At 33.2% G+C, this 20,509-nt stretch overlaps 1 protein-coding gene across 6 annotated transcripts in view; it reads right to left on the bottom strand.

Moving 5' to 3' along the window:
* The window catches only part of LOC126968296 (multiple C2 and transmembrane domain-containing protein-like), a 41,940-nt gene extending 25,458 nt beyond the window's left edge, over positions 1–16,482 (bottom strand). For 5 of the 6 annotated variants that reach the window (XR_007730186.1, XR_007730199.1, XM_050813254.1 and 2 more), the window contains exons 1-6: positions 15,984–16,482; positions 15,726–15,885; positions 15,461–15,606; positions 11,445–11,588; positions 8,805–8,991; positions 7,885–8,063 (exon numbers count right to left, since the gene is read on the bottom strand). Coding sequence is in view for 4 of the 6 variants with exons in the window: in XM_050813254.1 (XP_050669211.1) it covers positions 7,885–8,063; positions 8,805–8,991; positions 11,445–11,588; positions 15,461–15,606; positions 15,726–15,885; positions 15,984–16,432 (1,265 nt within the window). In the remaining 2 variants the exon portion in view is untranslated. Of the gene's footprint in view, positions 1–7,884; positions 8,064–8,804; positions 8,992–11,444; positions 11,589–15,460; positions 15,607–15,725; positions 15,886–15,983 lie in introns of those variants that run through there. The other variant, XM_050813583.1, reaches the window with a different exon arrangement.
* Between the last annotated feature and the right edge of the window lie 4,027 nt (positions 16,483–20,509).

The following is a 20,509-nucleotide window of genomic DNA, read 5'->3' as shown; positions in this document are numbered from 1 at the left end:
CAAGTTTTATGCTAAAAGAAACCTCATTTGTCGAATCAGCGTTCTTTGATAACACCGTACTTAAAGCCTCACCTAGTATCGATATACTGGGTCTCGACATCTCGAGTGACTGCCAATTCAGCGGACATCTGGAGAGCAAAGACAAATTGACTTCGAAGAACCTGGGCGTCATAAATAGAGCATAGCAATACTTCAAGCCGGCCCACATTCTAGCGCTCTATAAATCGCAGGTCCTGCCACATATCAAGTATTGCTGTCATCGCTGGTATGGCGCCCCTCAGTATCAGCTCCAACCATTTGACCGCGTGAAACGCAGAGTTGCTCGAATTATCTTGGATCCAGTGCTCTGTGAAGTTTTGTGAAGATCTCTGTTGCGTAGAGATTTCGCTTCATTGTGTGTCTTCTCTCGCAGTGTTCCGAAGAGCTGCTTCACCTGATTCCTGCCGACTAATTTCACCTTCGCGGCGTGTCGGTCCTCCACAGTGCAGTTTTCAAGGAACTTTCTTCCACATCCCACAAAAAAAGCGTACACCTTTTTTAAGGGCCTGCAATGCTCCTGTGATTCCTCTGGTACGGCAAGAGAATGTGGGCGGCGGTGTTCACTTAATACCAGGTTTGACTAAATGATCGCAATGATCGGTACGGCATTGATCGACATAGAGGATGGACCGACATATTGGTAGTCAAATATCAAATATTATGGCTGCGTTCAGATATTTAATTTGTGACAAAACTTAAAATTTATCAATCCACATAAAGATTATCTGATAGATAGTTAACAACTGTTGTTGATCTACCAACTATAGTTAGCCAAAATTAAGTTTATTTTATACCTCCTGAGAAATTTAGAAAGATATAAAAATTCAAATTAGTTATTCATTTTAAACTATTCTTTCAATTTGTTTTCTGAGCGACAGGGGACACATCAAAACATAATTGTTATTTTTATTTAATTCCGAGCATTTTCATATTTATTTCTCTGGACTTTCACAAGTAAATCAAGACCACAATTAGCCAAATCGGTCAAGCCGTTCCCGAGTTTTAGCGAGACTAACGAACAGTAATTCATGTTTATATATTATATGTTACGGGCAATTTAATAAGGCCGGGCACTATTAATAATGGCCGGTCTGTATTCATAATGCCGACTCAATTGGACAATGTGATTAAAACAGCATGATTATTCACTTTTCCCGGCCATTATGAATAATGCCCACCCTATCTTGGGCAAAGTAATAAAATAGGTGAACTGTAGTGTTTTTGTTTAATAAATGAAATTAAACTCACAAAATTATTTATTTTATTTTATTTTTTATTTATTTATTCAGAAACAGACAGTCTTACAAATGATTTACTAAATTAAATAACAGATACTAGACCTAGAGTTTCCTTAATTAACAGGTTTAATAGCGAACAGTCTATTATAATTATACAAACATATAAAAATACTTTAAAAGATCATACAAGTTCGATGAGAATTTAAATAAAATTATTTTAATTTGTTTTTTAAATTTTGATAAACTGGAACAGGAAGCCATCTATATCTACACTATAATCATGGTGTAAATTATTATTGTAAAATTTACTCGCACGACGAACAAAACTATTTTCTACATAACAACTAGAACAAGAATTTACATGAAATAATTCGTTTGAATGACATGTGCGTTTTTGAGGGCAAGGTATTTTTATGTTTATACGTTGCAACAACGAGGGACAATCCATAATATTATTAATTATTTTGTACAAAATAACAGTATCAATAAAATGAGTCGGTTTTCAAGATCTTCAATTCTATGTATGTTTGCCAATATGTCATAATCAGTGTATATATTACCGGTTTTATAATCTAAGGTCTTCGTAAATTTCTTTTGGATCCTTTCAATTCGATCAACATGAATTTTGAAAAACGGGTTCCAAACAGAGGATGCAAATTCTAAATTACTTCTTACAAAACTATTAAACAAAATTTTATGAGTTTGTGTGTTTTTAAATGGCTTTCCATATTCTCATTATAAATCCTAATTTTTTGTACGCTTTTTTAAGAATGTTATCAATGTGTGGTACAAAGGTAAGCTTTGAATCAAGGATAACACCCAGATCTCGCACTTCAGTAACTCTTTTTAATGGCTTACCGGAAATAGTATAAGCGAATATGATCGGGTTTATCTTACGTGTATAAGTGATCATATGACACTTATCAGGGTTCAAGAATAGACTATTACCCTTGCAATATCCCTCAAAAGAAGTGAGATCTGCTTGTAATGAGTAGCAATCATGCACACTCCGAACAATTTTAAAGATCTTTGTGTCATCTGCGTATATGAGCATATTAGATCCATTCACAATACTAGAAATGTCATTCACATAAAGTATAAAAAATAACGGGCCTAAATGAGAACCCTGCGGTATACCCAAGCGAATATTTCTGTAGTTAGAAGTATAACCAGCGAGAGCAACAGCCTGACTCCTATTATCTATGTATGATTTTATCCAGCGCAGAAGATCACCATGTACTCCAAGACGCCAGAGCTTTAAAATTAATGTTTTATGGCAAATTTTGTCAAAAGCTTTGGCAAAATCGCTGTACACTGCGTCCACCTGACAACCTTCATTCATTGCATTAAGTATAATTTCGGTGAATGTAAGCAAGTTAGATTCCACACTACGTCCTGTGTAAAAACCATGTTGACATGGAGATATTATTCTGCGTACAGAAGCGGAGAGTTGCGCAGTAACAATCTTCTCGAATAACTTACCAAAATGGCACAGCTTGGAGATAGGTCTGAACTTACAAATGTCATCACTAACTGTTCCTTTTGGTATAGGTGTGATCCAGGCACGTTTCCACAACGAAGGGAATACACCTTCTTGGATAGAACTCTGATAAAGTAACGTTATTGGCAAAGCAAGACTTGAAGTACATGAACGAATGAAAATAGGATGAATACCATCCGACCCTGCACCCTTATTCACGTCAATAGATTTTAAATATTTAAATAGTAAATCATGTGTAATTTCTACCGAATTTATATCTAACAAGGCGCAGGCAGGTAATTCACAATTATCTAAAAAGTTACTACTATTATGATCAGATTTTGGAAGTTCAAAAACAGAATGGAAATGATCATTAAATGCATCACAGATTTCTTTACCATCAGAAATACTGCTATTCTTATAAGTCATATTTTGGGGGATACCACTGTTTGCAGTTATAGATTTAAAATAGTTCCAAAAAAATTTAGGACAGGAATTGATCTTCGATTCAGCAAATTTAATATAATTGTTGTAACATTCTTTCTCTAGTTTAATTACTCTTTTTCTTAATAAACTAAAACTATCATAATCCAGCCTATTGCCATATTTTTTCCATAAAGTATGATATTTCCGTTTTTCTTTTAAAACTTTTATCAACGGGCGGGTATACCAAATCGGAAAAGAACAAGATGAACAACTAACAGTACGCAAAGGAGTATATTTGTAAATTAATTGATTAATATTATTATAAAATATATTGATACACTTTTCCATATTCAAATTTCTGAAAAGGTCACTCCACTTAATCTGCGAGAGCTCTAAGTTAATCTGTGCATAGTCTGTACCATGAAAATTTAAAACACTCTTATTAGCCGGTTTTAAAGTTAACTTACTGTTTATGCTACAATCAATGATCAAAGAGGGGTGGTGTCCATCCTTGCAGGTGGTAAGTGGACTATCACATCTTACCATATTACAGTTTAAATTACTAAAAATTAAATCGAGCAAACGATTATTATGGTTTAGAATAGAATTGTGTTGTTTCAGATTAGTTAATGACATGAATTCGACCAATGACTGTGTTAACATATTAACACTGGGATTTGCAACCAAACAAAGAAAGTCCACTTTGTTGCTGTCATATTAAAATCACCACACAGTAAAATTAAATCCGCCGGATTATCAATAATAAGTTGCGCAACTAAGTCAAAAAATGATAGCAGGGTGTCTCGATGGCCTTGCCCATGAGGTATGTAGGCACAACATATATTTAGATTATTGTATTTACTATCTCGAAGAGGTACAGCCACCCAAACGGCTTCACATTGCGCTGGAGACGGGACAGGCCAGTGTCGGCGCACAGGGTGATAGTCCCCCCGCACCGCTACCGCAACCCCGCCCCCCCGCGCCGCGCCACTTGCCTCAAGTGATCGGTCCGCACGGAACACTACGTAGTTATTATTAAAATATTCTCTATCGTAAAAGTCAGGAGTAAGCCAAGTCGCGGTCAAAAAAAAAAACATAATTAGATAAGGACAGTCGCGCCAAAAATTCATGTGATCTACCACGAAGGCCTCTCGTGTTTTGATAATATCCATGCAATTTATTTTTATCCATTTTTAAAAAAGCCGTAAGTGTATTATACTTATACTTTATGATAACTATTAATACTACTAGTGACAAATCGGCAAACAGCAAGTTATCTGTGGAACTGTAATTTCTATTGCTGTATAAATCAAAATATGAATCTACCCGCAATAATGTAACAATAAACAAGAAATACACGAAGTTACACAACAATTTTAACAACACATGATGATAAAACGTCACAAAGATTAAATTAATAATACTTAAGAATCGTAACAATGCACTTATTTGCAAATAATATGCAGTTATTAGCACTGATCTCTTGTATATTATATGTAGAAAAATAGTAATTACCTGTTTCATTATATGAATAACATAGCCATTTAAATGTTTGCATGTACGTAGTCATTTGAGTTTATTTAAATCGGATGGCCTACAGATATGAATGACTTTAGACTTTTCAAACTTACGCATCAGAATCTTACAGTCCCTCACCCACAGGTAATCATACTTAAATTGCAATTAAGTTCACGAGCACGCTTCAATAATAGTTTATTCTCGAGTGTAAGGTGATCCCCGACGTAGATGCTAGTGGCAGGACCGGCTACTCCCAGGTCCGCGGTGGTGAGGCCACGACGCGCACGTACCGCCGACAGGAACTGGTCTTTGCAAAAGCGCCTCGTGAACTTCACCACTATCGCGGGGACGGGAGCCTGACCGTTTTTATCTGATTTCGTATCAAAACGACGCACACGGTGTATGTGATCGATGTCCTTAAGATCGAGTTGATGACCTACTTTGGCACTTATATTATGTAATATAGTTTGAAGGTTTTCCCCATTCATTACTCGCACACCAGAGATTTCTACATTATTCATCCTGGAGTATTGATCCTGGGCACTAATCGATTCCTGTAAGGTATTTATTGTGTCTTTTGCCGATATAAACTCAGTTTGCAATTGGGAAACCGCCGCCATCCTATCCTCAACTAACAGAAGACGATCCTCAATGCTCGTGAATTTGGCATCCATTTCGCTTAGTCTAATATTGAGAGCCTGAATTCCCGCGATGGCATCCTTCAACAACTCGTACTTTACGGTACTAAAATCATCCCGTAAAGCTCTGATCTCTGAAAGAACGTTTTGCATATCAGAGCTGGAAGATCCTACACCGCCAGAACGGTATTGGACGCAGCGCCAGTTCACCCTCCTATCGATGTTCATCTTCTTGTAGCTAGCTTCTGTCACTCCAGCACACCCATAGTGGAGCATACGACTACATCCATTACATTTTACAAAGTCGATTAGCACATCACCACAAATTGAACACGACGACATTTTTATTAATCACAAATTATTTAGAGAATGAAAAATCGACCGTTCGCTACGACACGTCGAAGCTGACTGCTATGAAAATTATAATGAAAAGTTAACAAAAAATAACCTATTGAACATAGTAGTTAAAAAATAAACATTTAAAAATGTAATAACATCATTAGTTACCTACTTTTATTTTGACAAAAATATTACTTAAGAACAATAGTTTAAAAATTCGTAAACTGAGAAAAATCAACAAAAATATCTAATAATTAAGGACTGTGCAAGAAAGTTATTAAGTTTAGAATTATTTATTCTTGCAAGATGAGCTTTTGTGACATTCGGAACTGCAAAGAATATTTGATTTCTTCCATTTACAACGTTTTGAATTGCAGTCCAATACAGTTACAATGCTGGAAGCCTTGTCCATCAAAATGAGTCTCTTCGAGCTCATTCTTGAAGAGTAATATCAGCTTTTGGAACATCGTCTAACTTTTCTTTACACACAGTAAACTGATTTCTGGAGTAGGGGAAAGTGGGGGAATTGGAATTGAACGCTCAAAAATAATAGAAAAAAGTCAATGAGTTAATCAACTTTTATTGCAACCTAAGCTTTGCTTATTTATCTACTTATGAGTAACAAAAAAAAAATTGAATAATCAACGGGTTATTAGAAATTTGAATGAAAAAAAAAATTATTGTCATTCCTTTTTACCCGAACATCCCGAGGGGTAAATGGGAACGGTAGGTTGTAATTTCCTAATTAAAATTAAACAGACATTAAAATCTTTATAAATACTTTACGGTTGTTTTGTTTGACACATATTACACACATAACCTTCACTAGTATCGCTAGCAGTGCATTTTTCATGTGCCCAGAGTTTACAGATGGCGCATAGGATCCAATCCTCTGTCGGTGGGGATTCATACTATTTATTGCACACTATACAATAAAAATCTTCGTTTTCATTTTCTTGTAAAGCCTTCTTAAAATATCTTACTGCATTACCCTTGACTTGTGGCTGAATTTGTATTATTTAAAGTTTTTTTTTTGGTTCTTTATTCGGAATTTTGTAGATTTAGATTTTCTCTCACTTTGTCTTTTCTTTTTTCCCTCGAGTTGATTTTTTATTTGTATGCTGATTAAAACCTAAGAATGTCTCCTACTAAGTCGCATAGAAGTTGTTGAAACATTTACACAAAATCAAGAAGCAGCACTAGGGGTAAGTAATTAAGATCGCTAGGGATAAATAGGATCGTTCCGAATTACCCACCTTACGCCATTCCCATCTGTCCGAAGTAGGATATATAAATGTAAATGAACACCATCTTGAATTGTATTTTTTGTGAAGTTCAAATCGCGTAAGGTTTGAAAACAGATATTACGTCCATGGTAGCACCAGTATGTGGTGCTTTTGTTTTAAAAAATGGAAGAGTTAAATCTAATATAACACACGTTAAAAATTATAAAAAAAATCGCTTAAAATATTGTTCGACTCACAGTGAATGCGCGCGTGCTGGCATTCAGTCTCACTATTGCATACGCACTGAAGGGTGCTGGATACGTCCGTTAAACAAATCCGTGATGATCTTGTACCTATTATAACTATTTATATTCTAACAATTACCCGCCGTTCGCAATTCCCCCACTCTCCCCTACAGTTGGTTTAAAATACCGTGTTAAGTTCCAAGTTTGTAAAGATTTTCTTTCTCGACAGATATAATAATAGCAAGTATATTACGACTATCCATCTTGGCCTGATCTACATCTGGTATCCTTACTCGAACGCTTTGGCCTATTTTTGCAATAGGAAATTTTGCATTTGAACGCGCCAACATTTTATCACATTGCCCGGTCCAAGTGATAAATTCAAGCTATCTCAAACACTGACTTATTACATGGATCACGGGCCCTCGGGCATTATTAATAATGGCCGGTCAAAGTGATAAATTAATCACTTTGCCCATCGCTCTTGGGCATTATTAATAATGGCCGGTCCTTATTAATAATGCCCAGTTAATCACGTTGCCCGTAACATATATAGATAATTAAGATATTCCATCTTTCAATCTTAGAGTGAGAGAAGCGAGTTCTGATGGATCCGAATAAAAAAGATGGAATTACAAACTATTTCACTTAATATTCGATTCAAATACGAGTGGATGATAACTGATATACCAGTTCTCATATTGAGTTATCATTGTATGATCCAAAATTACTCACAACATGAATATCTTCATCCAATTTGGATCGCTGGTTTTGTAATCCGTCTGCGTGTACAACCGTTCATTATCGAGTTTGAGGATGCAGTAGCAATCACTTCCGCTTAAGCCTTTTGCACCATATACAATGACAGAGAGGCATCCGACGTCAGTAATTTCGTCGAAAATGCGGAACCAAGACTGAAACCACCAAATATATCACGGCACAAGGGAATTGTGTGTTGGAAATTAAATTGAATCTTTCTTTAAATGTTATATGGGTGTGTTATGTTAGAAGATCAGCAGCATGATGAACAATAATTTATGGGCAAATTTGTTTTATATTATTTCTAATTTAATCAGTGTTACATGTATCGAACTGACTTTTTATCCTGCCATAATTCTGTAGTAAACAGCAACTAAAAAAAATAAAAATATATGTACATAAAAAATAAACAGCGTAATCTGTTTCTGAATGAATCTTTCGTCTTACTCACTATAAATTATTATACGGATGTGCTTTAGACCACTCGACTGAAGTAAAATGAGATATTAATTTATAAAAATGTTCAAGAACGAAATTAAATTTCAAGATAAACAAGAAATCACCGTTCGCGTAACGCTGCCTGGCGTTTGTTCGCAACGCTGTCGTCACGCATTCACCACCTTATGTTTTACTTCAAAACTTAGATTAATTTATACGTCTAGATAGAGTCTCTTGCTGTTGGACAATCGATAAAAACAGGCAAGGAATATTAGTTTAGTGTGCGTGACGTCTTACACAAGTGATTGCATGAGACTTTGTGTTAGTGTGCGTGAATTGCTTAAAATAGAGGTTAGTCGTTCTAGACGTATCTTAGCTTCAAAAAGTCAAATCAAATTCATTCAGGTGATCGTATATTAAGCAATTTAGGATATAAAAAACGTATAAACGTCACTTACATACTTCAAATCGACTTCCTTTTCCTTCTTCTGTATGTCATCATCATTAATATTGTAAATAGTATTTAATGATGCAATTCCGCTAATCGTGAGTAAAATGAATATTTTCACTTTGTCAGATTCTTCTAAATTTAAATGTAATCTGTGTGTTTTTTCGTATTCAAGTGTTGTTAAGTCTATTTCTGCTCTAAAATATTTTAAATAATGAAACTGTTACTTAATTATGCCATTATTTTGGAATAAGGGATGGGATGAGAAGACAATTATATTTACCCGGTGTAAAGAAGCATTAAGGTGCATGCACATTCACCAATCACATCAAAGTCAAAGTCGCCGAACAGTCACGTCAGTACAAGTTGAAGAAAATTCTAAAGTAACTTAAAGTCAACGTTGCGTTACCGGCAATTGAAAACATGTATTTTAATGAACGAATATTCATTCATTTTTCCACTGAAACTAAAACCATCTCACATCTGTATGCCGATATAGAAAGGGAGTTTGAAACTTTGACAGTTATAACATATTATAATTTTAAAACAATATTTTATTTATTGCCAATTGTGTTTTTCGCATTTTCCCAATAAATAAACTCCTTCTTACGTAGATTAACTCACTGCGTTCTTTTAGCTTGATTAAGTGTTATTTAAGTTGAAGTAAATTATACAACAAAATAGTACTTAAATAGAAAAAGCAATGCAATAAAGTGTTTATGTAAAATCACCTACACATTCATGTATAACTCTGTGCTATGACTAATTGTTCACACACCTACACCACGTCACATCACTTAGGGGACGTGACTGATAACTACTGACTTTGACGTTTGTCTGACTGACGTGTGTGCATGATCCTTAACAGTGACAGTTATATTATTATCTGTGTCGCAACGTACCGCTGAACGATCGATGTTGAAGCGTATCGCGGTATAAATATAAAAAAAGGGGGCCTGTTAAATTTAAAGATGAAAATATCTTGTTGTATGTAAAATTTGTAAGATGTTATATTACAACATATTTGAAAATAGCGTTTTGATAATTTGTGCGTTTAGATAGAGAGAGGCAAAACATGACAAAAGACCACGATTTTTGGGTGTGCGTGTGTTTATTGAAAATAGAAGTTAACAGTTTTCCGATATTTTCCTTCATATTTTCACAGACGTCACAGTTTATCCAGACTTTTGTATTTTTTTTTTATTTTTTTTTTATTTTTATGAAAATAAGGGACGAGACGAGCAGGACGTTTAGCTGATGGTAATTGATACGCCCTCCCCAGATCTGAGCGGCACTACAATTGCGCTCGTCTACCTTGAGACATAAGATGTTAAGTCTCGTTTGCCCAGTAATTTCACTAGCTACGGCGCCCTTCACACCGAAACAAAGTAATGTTTACACATTACTGCTTCACGGCAGAAATAGGCGCCGTTGTGGTACCCATAATCTAGCCGGCTTCCTGTGCAAAGGAGCCTCCCACTGGTAAAGATATTATAGCAACAAAAATTTTTTTTTGTAAAATCAATGCGAAAATGAACTACCGAATATGTTTAAGCTCAGCTCCCGGATTTAGCTTTCCTTTTTTAATAATCTAACGAATATATTCCATATAATATGATGTTTATTGGATAGTATGTAATCTCCTCAACGATAAAATTAATAATATGCTTCTGTTTTAATATGTTTGTTTATCTTTCGTTTCAATGAGATTAAGCGATTAACGGCCGTTCCTAATATACTATCTACAGATAGAGATAAATTACTAACTTCTACTGCCAGTAATTAGCTGTCATTAATCTGAAGCTGTCCCAATATACCCGATAAGTCATTCTTATCGCCTTATATTGGGACGCGTGAATTGCAATTTCCATACAAACTTTATATCGCTGGTAAGCTATACGTCGTCCCATTGACAAACAGCGTGCACGGATAAGGTGAGTTACCGTCGATAAGTTTATTGGGACAGAAAAGTCAACGATAGTTACGATTTTTATCTCAAGTAAGAGATAGACTGAATATTGGGAATGGCTGTTAGCTAACATTACTTAAAGAAGACAAGAGAGGAATATTTAGACGCATCAATATTAGACGCATCATAATTTCATCAATATATAAAAACCGTTATCACGTCAAAACACACAACTAACGAAGTGTGTGTTTGAAATACTGTTTTTTATTTTATTTTTTTATGACAATAAGGGACGAGACGAGCAGGACGTTCAGCTGATGGTAATTGATACGCCCTGCCCATTACAAATACTGTGCCGCTCAGGATTCTTGAAATACCCAAAAATTCTGATTCCATTAGTGCTCTCAACCTTGAGATATAAAATGTTAAGTCTCATTTGCCCAGTAATTTCACTAGCTACGGCGCCGTTCAGACCGAAACACAATAATGCCTACCCATTACTGCTTTACGGGAGAAATAGGCACAGTTGTTGTTCAAATAATCTAGTCAAAATCCTTTGCAAAGGATCCTCCCACTGGTAACTGTACAGTTATTCACGTGTTTTTGATGTCACAGTCAAATTAAGTCTTCACCGAAGTAACCTAGTATGTGCTATAGTCCATTAATTAATACTGTACAGTACAGGCAACATTTGTTTATTTGTAAGGCTTCACTTATTAAATAGTTAAAGAAAATTCATACCTTCCTATTTGAAAATCCTTATCCCAAAATACCATCTCAACAATATTATCGTCATCAAACCAATTAAGGTTATAAAGTTCTTGAAACTTCGCTGACGATTTGGTACTTTTAATTGTCTTAGACTTACGTTTCTCCGATCCAATCCTGGAAATTGCACACAAATTCAAAATAATTGTATTTTTAACCGACTTCTAAAAGGAGGAGGTTATCAATTCAATCGGTTAATTTTTTTGTGTATGTACACCGATTACATTGAGATTTACGATCCGATTTACGTAATTCTTCTTTTGTTTGGTGCGAAATAGATGCCACTTGGTCCCATAATTTTACATAGTTTGGCGCAGTAGTTTTCATTTTATGAATATTTATATGAAAATTTTCGTCTACCTGGATGACATAATTGTTTTCTGTGTATGGTCTATATTGGAGTTTCATTCAGGGTGATTATATATTATTATTAACTGACACTAAAACGTAGAATATAAAAATAAAACTACGTTTAAAAAAACCGACTTTAAAAACTGAAAAGTATCAAATTACTAAAAATTTAATTTAAAACACCTCTTATGCAAACCTTTACCTTTAATATTAATAAAATACTATTATTTATAGGTTGTTGTATGTAGGGTTCATAAGATTTGAAATACTATTAAAATTTTGATTATTACTATTACTATTATTGGAACTGTATACTGACGAGAAATAATCATCGAAAACATTGCAAATGTCTGTGCCATTGGAAACATATTAAAGTTCTGCTGTTAAACGGTCAGAAGGCGATATTTCTAATTCAAACTTAAATATTTTTATTCAAAAGAGGATATAATATCACTTATTGATAAACAAAAATTACCACCCATTCCAAAAGGTATGCCTCAGACCTGAGAAGAACGGGCACAACAAACTCAGCGGGCTTCTTTTTTTATAAAAATATTGTGTGATATGTTTAATTTTAATAAAATCGTACAATAAAGTTTAGTATTTTATAGACTGAGGGTGGCCGGTCCATTCCCAATTTGTGGTGTCATTTATGTTATAGTAACCTTTATCACACAAACGTTTTTTACACGCTATTTATTAGCTTCACCTATTTGTATGTTTGTTTGTAACCGACTCATTTGGGCGCGGTTTTATACCACTTTAAAGGGCTCGATATCGTTCTAACTTTGTAGATTTATTGAGGACCGATGACAATACATTAATTTGGTAAAATTATTCCATTTTTCAATTTGCAAAATAAGATTTTTCTTAATTTATAAAATTTTCATCTATCGTCGGCAGGAATTGATACACAAATAAAATTTGAAAAACAAAATTTTATGAGCGATGCGGGATTGATTTTAATTTTAAATTTCAATCATTATCTTTGCAACCAAAGCGAGTTTTTTTTTTGTTTTTTTGAACTTTTTTTTTACGATTCTTTTGAATTTCGTAATACATTTTGTTCTGAACATTTTCAGGGATCTTTATGTGATAAAGCATAAACAACGCACCACAAAAGACTTACTAACTCGAATTAGCCATTATCTATATATATAAAAATGAATTGCTGTTCGTTAGTCTCGCTAAAACTCGAGAACGGCTGGACCGATTTGGCTAATTTTGGTCTTGAATTATTTGTGGAAGTCCAGAGAAGGTTTAAAAGGTGAATGATGAAATAAATATGAAAATTCTCGAAATTAAATAAATACAACAATTTTGCTTTTCCTTTGATGTGTTCAAAAATCAATAGTTTAAAATGAATATCTAATTAGAATTTATATCTATCTAACACTCTCGGGAGGTAAAAAATAAACTTTATTCAGCACAACGTCTGTCGGGTCAGCTAGTAAGTATATATTTTCCTGTGTTAACATTATGGTTATGACAATATCTAGCAAGTTCACTTATGTGCCTATGTACATACATAAAATTATCCAGTATATTGAGAGGCAACAGTCATGATGTTAATTTTTTAAATTTTGATTCCAATGATTCTTTAGGACCTATGTTATAAATAGCGCGAATAGCCCTCTTCTGCAGTAAAAAAATAAAAATTTATGTGGTGTCGTGGGACATCAGGTAGGAACGAAGTTCCTTCGGCTAATGTAGAATCGACACAAATTGCAAAAAAAATCGTTCTAATATTGCTATAATCGTTATCATATATTAATATAATAATATTGATAATATATACACTACTCGCTTGTGTATGCGACTGTCGTGCCTGCACACGTCTCATTTAACGGTTTTATTCCACGCACTTTTCCACGCACTTTTTTCCACGGATTTTTTCTTACGGTTTTACTATCACATTTTTTTCAGTTCGGTCGCGCAGCCAAATCCCTATCCCCTCCAAGCCTGCCATAAGGAACTTCGTTCCAAAAATAAATATACTCAATGTTATCTCTATTTTATTTTTAATAGTTGTATTACGTAACATAATACGTTTTCTGTCTGTGATATACAAGGAATCGAATCAGTGTGGAAATGACTCAATAAATAATACGATATTTTTATAATTCTCCCGTTTACTCGCGTGCTTTAAACACCTTTGGCATTCTCATGTTTTTGTATAATATTTACATAAATGACAATTATCGCAAGTTTTATATAGATTATTTTCATTGCCAAATTTGTAGTGAGCACAATTTATGCAAGGACAAAATCTACGCGGCGAAAAATGAGTTGTACCTACATTATGCCAAAAAAAATTTTATGTGACTGCGAAATCCTTTTGTTTAATATATTTGATTCCAATTAAACATTGAACTTTGTAATTCAGTCTGTGAGTTCAAAGAGAATATAAAAAAAATCTTATTGTAAACTTCGAAAACATATATTTAGTAATTCTTCTTTTTAAGTCTAAACAAAGTTTGAACTTGTGTTAGATAAATAAAAATCTTGATATCTTCTAATCATCCTCATGAACTAAGGTGAATCAAAAGATGTGAGGTATTCAGATTCACTAACATTCACATTTTAATTTACTGCATGAGGGTACTTGTTTATTGGATAGAAGGACAAGCGTACGAGTCAACTGATTAAAAGTAGTCAACTCCGTCCAAACTCTCTTACAACATGAGAGGTATCGCAAATGTGATGCCGGCTTTTTGGCCCATATCGCATCGAATAATATATAAAACGTTATACTTTGGTATTTTTTAATATTATTATTATTTAATTATTTATTTATTCAAACAAAACAAATCTTATAACTATATTTACAATACTATGATTATATTAAATTAAAAATATCATTACGGAGAAACGTACCAAGAATACTGGCAGCGGTACCGTGTTAGATAGCCAGGCTGATCCGTTAAACGAAATACCTGCCAGCGCTTGGGTTGCTCGTAGTCATATTGAGGCGAGAAGATAGTACTTTGTACATTCTCCGCGCCTCTGGGTCCCACGAGCCAAGTGTTTCGACACGAAATGGCACAAAGATGTAAGACTGACTGAGATCGACATATTTGCGACGCTTGCTGTCTTCGGCAGTCAAAGCAGCAGTCGCAGCACCAACTGACGTAACTTGGACATGAGAAGGAGCCAGAGTGTCGACGCAAGTCGCGTCCCCCACCAGCGTACTATATATGATAGTTTAAATATATCTATGGTCAATCTGGGCTTGCTTAGTGAGTATTGTTTTTGTAATTTTATAGTTATGTGTATGCTGTGACACGGTTCGCCATGCTGAATAAAATGAAATTGCTTGCTTTTTACGAAATATTTAATATTTAAAACGCTTTTAACTTTTGGGCACGATTCATATACACATATATATATATATATATATATATATATATATATATTGGATGCAGCACCTTACAAGCTAATTTGTTTTAAAGCACTTGTGAAATACTCTATTGATTGAAAAGAGTGGCCGTTGAGTTTCTTTTATGTTCTTCTCACGTGCTCTACTTTTACCGAACATATGGTAGAGTTAGTGATTTAATAGAAATATTTATAGTGACGATTCAAAAGGGCTTTTTTAAAAGCCTAATTGAATAAAGATTTTTTGAGGTTGACTTTACCTTATTCGGCAGTTAACAGAATGTTGTTTATCTTCATCTAATTCTTCAAAACCCGACGCTTCTATCAGAGCAATAGTCACTGTAGCCACTTTTGTTCTTTTATATGATTTAACCACGTCTTCCTTTGTTGTATTTGAGAATATAAACTGAAAATAATGTACATATTATTGTGATCAGATTAATAATTTGTTGCTCATCGGCAATTTGTGCATTCAATATCAAAATCAAGATAAAAATTGCTACGAAAATCAATTAGAACTACTACCTTATCAACTTTACTATCGGAATCACACCTTTTAATGATTTTAGCTTCTTTTTCTAATTGTCTGCGCATTTTAGCCTCTCGAAACTTTAAACCAATCCTGTTTCGCAAAGACATGGGCTTTTGTGTTGATTCATGGGTAGATTTTTTCACTTCATTAAGACTGTAATTTTTCATATTTTTATATCAATTTATTTTTATATGCATATTATAGTATCATCATGATTGGTAGCTATAATGTTAATGAAATAAGTAACTTACGATTCACAGCTACCCTTAAATGATGTTTCGAAAAAGAAGTTGTCTTCAATTTTTGAATCTTCATTGTCAATGTTTAATATATTTTCACTAAGACGTAATTCTGATGTGGAAACCGTTGATTCTTTATAGACAATTTCACTAAGTGATACCTGGCTTTTAGATGCACACTCAAACTCTATGCTTTGCTGTTTTAGAAATTTGAACTGGTTGCAATCAAACTTATTGCGTTCACTTAAATCACTGGCACTGACATATTTAGTGTTATTTTTATAATTTTCGTTCTCACTAAGCGTTGAAAGTTGTAAATCATCAATAGATTGCGATTTTAGTAGTCTTCTTTGCATTTCATCATATTTAGTCCGGACTCTTTCATGTAACTTAGAAATATGCGTTTGTTTAAAATAATTTACTTCAGACTTAGGCCGAGTAATTTTTATTTCATTTTCCATTACGTCATCGATATGGTATACAACGTTATGAACAAGGAAACAACAATACACTGCCCACACTTGATATTGATTAACGTTATCTAGAACATTCGTATTATCTTTGTTGCGATTATGATTCATGAAAAAAGTCCATAGATTAGATTAGTTTGTTGCAAAAAGTAAATACACAAAAACGTACTTAGTTACTTAATAATTCCTGCAAATTTATATTTGCACAGGCATTATTAAGGCATAGAAACTTCAAAGCTTACAACCAACAGAAAGGACCTTTTGATGGCATGTTGACTCCAAGTTGATCACAATCAAACTATGAGTGTGAGGAAAAATCTAAACGTAATGAAATATTACGATAACAATACATAACAACGCTCAGTTTTCATTCTCATATAATAAAGTTGAAGCAGAATGCATATGACACAGAAAATGCTTGTGTTACAAAAAGTTTAAATGAGTTGCTGCATCAACGTGCGGTGAATATGAGCGCAGTAAGAAGCCTAGCAGTTTGTCACGTCGAGTCGGCCACAAATTATGAGCATCTCTGCAGAATGAACGAGTGAACAGATTTTGCTTTTCTTGCAACTCTGTTAAGTGCTGTTAAGCGAATATATACTCTGCGACGATCGTAATATGATCATTTGTGGAAGGTTTATTGAATCTGTTTTTAATTATAGCAGTCTCAAAGGTATATATAGTATAATATAACTGCATACTATTACAAAATTTAATTAAGAAAAATAGGCCAACCATCATAATATTTGCTACACAACATATTGACGCAATAGTAATGCAGTAGGGATACGAAATAATGTTAATATTAGAAATCATTAAATGTTGTATTCAATTACTCGTATTTTATTATTTAACAAAGAAATTAATTTAAATAAAAATATAATATTTAAGTGTGCTCGTGTGTAGAACGAATTAAATTAGAACCTGATTCCTTGACTAAAGAAATTGCTCACTTGGGCGAGTGATAAAAAATTTTTTATAAGAAACGATACTAAATATAAAATTGTGTTCGTACTCGGATGACAATTTGATTGTTGTAGATAAAAGCCCCGGCACTGGCCGCGGTTACGGGACGTAACACTGGACGACTTACAATTTATGACCCCATCCACTTTTATTACGCATTGGATGAAGGAGACAGATGTCGACTCGATAGAGATAAGGGAAATGACGTGAATTTTTCAATGTCAACCGATCTACATAAAAATGTAAACTTTATCGCAATACGTGCGTATTTTTATTTGTTTTGTTTTATTTTATGCAATTTCAAACGTCTTATTGTTAAGGCTTCATGAAAGCTTTTTCTTCTCTCGTACTTGTTAAAAAGTGTAAACTGACCAGTGTGTAGATCAATCAAATCATAATATTATGTTATTTAATAATTTTACGAAATACAATGAAGCATAAAATAATATTAAGAAAACTTTTATGTTCTTGAATACGTACAAAGAATCCGTCATTTTATAATCTTTATTGTCGTTTTCAGTAAGAACTTTTATGGTAGTGATAGTACCTATAATATCAAAGTCAAAGTCAAACTTTATTTTTTATGAACTTTATTTAATTAGGCTTAAGCTAAGTGCTTTTGAATCGTCAATATAAATATTTATTTTAAATTACAGAATCTTCCACATTTTCGGTAAAAGTAGAGTTCGTGAGAAGAACATACAATAAATTCAACGGGCACTCGTTTCAATCAAATAAAGTATTTCACAGTGGCTGTAATCAGTGAACGGATGTGAAACGTGTAATTATACATAACATATTAGTTTGTTAGAAGCTGCTTCCAATAGGCACTATATGGAACGTGTGTAAGTAATATCAAATATTTAATAAAAAGCAAAATATAAAATATCGTATAGTGGTTGCGTTAAACGATAACACGATGGTCGTGATTACTGTCATAATTAGTAATGGCATCGTCAGGAATAAAAAGTGTGTACGCTTTTAATCTTTTCGCTTGATGTAAAACTTAATAATAATTAAATTTAGGAATAGTTAACAGATACATAACAACATTATAATTATTATATACATTAAATTAGGCCGTGTTACCAAATAAGCACACACGTATTGCTGAAGAGCTAGGAGCATTGTTAAATTTTTTTGCTAATTTTTTTCTAGGAAACGCTAACGATATAATCTCATCTTTTGAGCAAAGTTGGCATTTCATTTTGTACCTATAATAAATAAAAATCTTAATAATTGTATCATTTTAACAATTGAGATTCTAGTTATTTTACAAAACATGAGAGTTACAATGATATTATTCATAAGAAAATAAACACTTACACTTTTTACAGGTCAAGTCATTATCAGATTCAATTAAATGAAATTAAATTTTATTTGCAAATAAACATTGTACTTAAGATGTTAACATAGTATTGTTTCGTCAATTGACTTGCAAAATTTGCTATAAAATTGTCTAAATAACACACTACTGTAATACTGAAACATGTCGGATTTCACAATTCCATCATTAATATTTTTAAAATTAAAATGTAAAGATATAATAATATAAGACTAAATAATCTAATAATTCATTTAGTACAGGATGTATAATGTTAACAAATTCAATATCATAAAAGTATTTAATTTACGTATATTATTATCAAATAGACTAATTCATAATAATAATTCATTTTGTATCGAAAAATTCATTTAAACTATAGAAGCACTTATTTATTAACCACTGATGCAGTCTTCTTTACAAAAACTCTGATAGTTAAATCTTTCAATTTATTAGGCAATTTATTATATATTTTCTAAGACATGCTGTAATAATTTCTTCAAAAAGATGCAGTTCTACAGAAGGATTCCTTATTATTATTATAATAAATAAGAATGAAAGAGTAGAATGTTCCTGGGATTCTGCCATTTTATTTAACTGATTATTATTTTTATTTTATATTCTATTTATAATTCATTAATACTACTTTCACGTTTTAAAATTTTGGCTGTATGGGGTCGAACTCTTTGCCTGTCCTAATAATGGACGAAGAAAGTAAAAACCAGATGGTACAGAAACGTTACGCCATCTTGCAGTATCCGACTTCCGTTACGCCATCATGCCGCAACTGACATCCGCTACATTGTCGTCCAGTTACCTCATAGTCGCTAATGAAGTTTTACATCAAAAAATAAAGAATTATTTTTGAAATGTTGTGATGCCTCCTGTCTTACGCGAATCGCCAATCTTTTAATGAGTCCGCTGCCTTTTAATTTTCTTATAATTTTATGGTGAATACTCGATATGATATGGCACAATTCTGTTTGTAACTCGCCCACGTTCTCGTGTCGCTTTTAAAGTAAAAAAAAGCTATGCTATAAAGTATTTTAATTATGAAGTGGGTACTTATTTACGAATAATCAATGCTATCTATGGAATGATAATATCTCTAGTTTTCGTACGTCGTCGTCGGCAATAAATAACTTTCTTGAAATTTAACTCAAACATTTTACGTTGCTCCTTTCTTTTAAAATACTATGTTACTTAAGAAGAGTTATTAGTTTTTGGCTATTCTTTCGAATGGCATCGTAAAAGTAGGGGTGTTTTTTTTACATTTAAGTCGGTTCGAGTCCCAGACGAGGCAAGTACCTATTTTTTTAAAAATCTTTGAATGCAGAATTACTAACTTTTTAAAATAAGATAAAGTCTTCTTTCAGTAAAATACCCTATCTACGATATTTAAGGTACTTTCCCTTCATTTCCCATAACTTTGGGACACCCTGTATACGTGGAAATCTCTTATATATATGTATATAGACTTCAACTTCTGTTATTTTAAATGTTTCTTTAATTTTTTCATAATTCAAAATTTCTGTAACTGCAACTTATTAGAATAACGACAACTAAAAATGGGATGGATGCGAAAAAAGTTCAAGCCATTTAATTTAAAATGCGGTCTAAAAATACAAAGACCTAATTCATTAGAGAGTTTGAAAGTTTTAGTTCTACAAACTTAGACATTTTATGTTTGCGCCACTCCCAACTTCTCTTTAATTGAAACTTGAAATCTTTTGAATTAGATGTCGGTGCTTCCGACTTCAAACTATTCTTTCTGAAGT

The sequence above is a fragment of the Leptidea sinapis genome, chromosome 1 (assembly GCF_905404315.1).
Source record: "Leptidea sinapis chromosome 1, ilLepSina1.1, whole genome shotgun sequence".
In the NCBI taxonomy this organism is placed as follows: domain Eukaryota; kingdom Metazoa; phylum Arthropoda; class Insecta; order Lepidoptera; family Pieridae; genus Leptidea; species Leptidea sinapis.
Note: the sequence above shows the minus strand (reverse complement) of the source record. Positions and strands in the feature narration are given on the sequence as shown.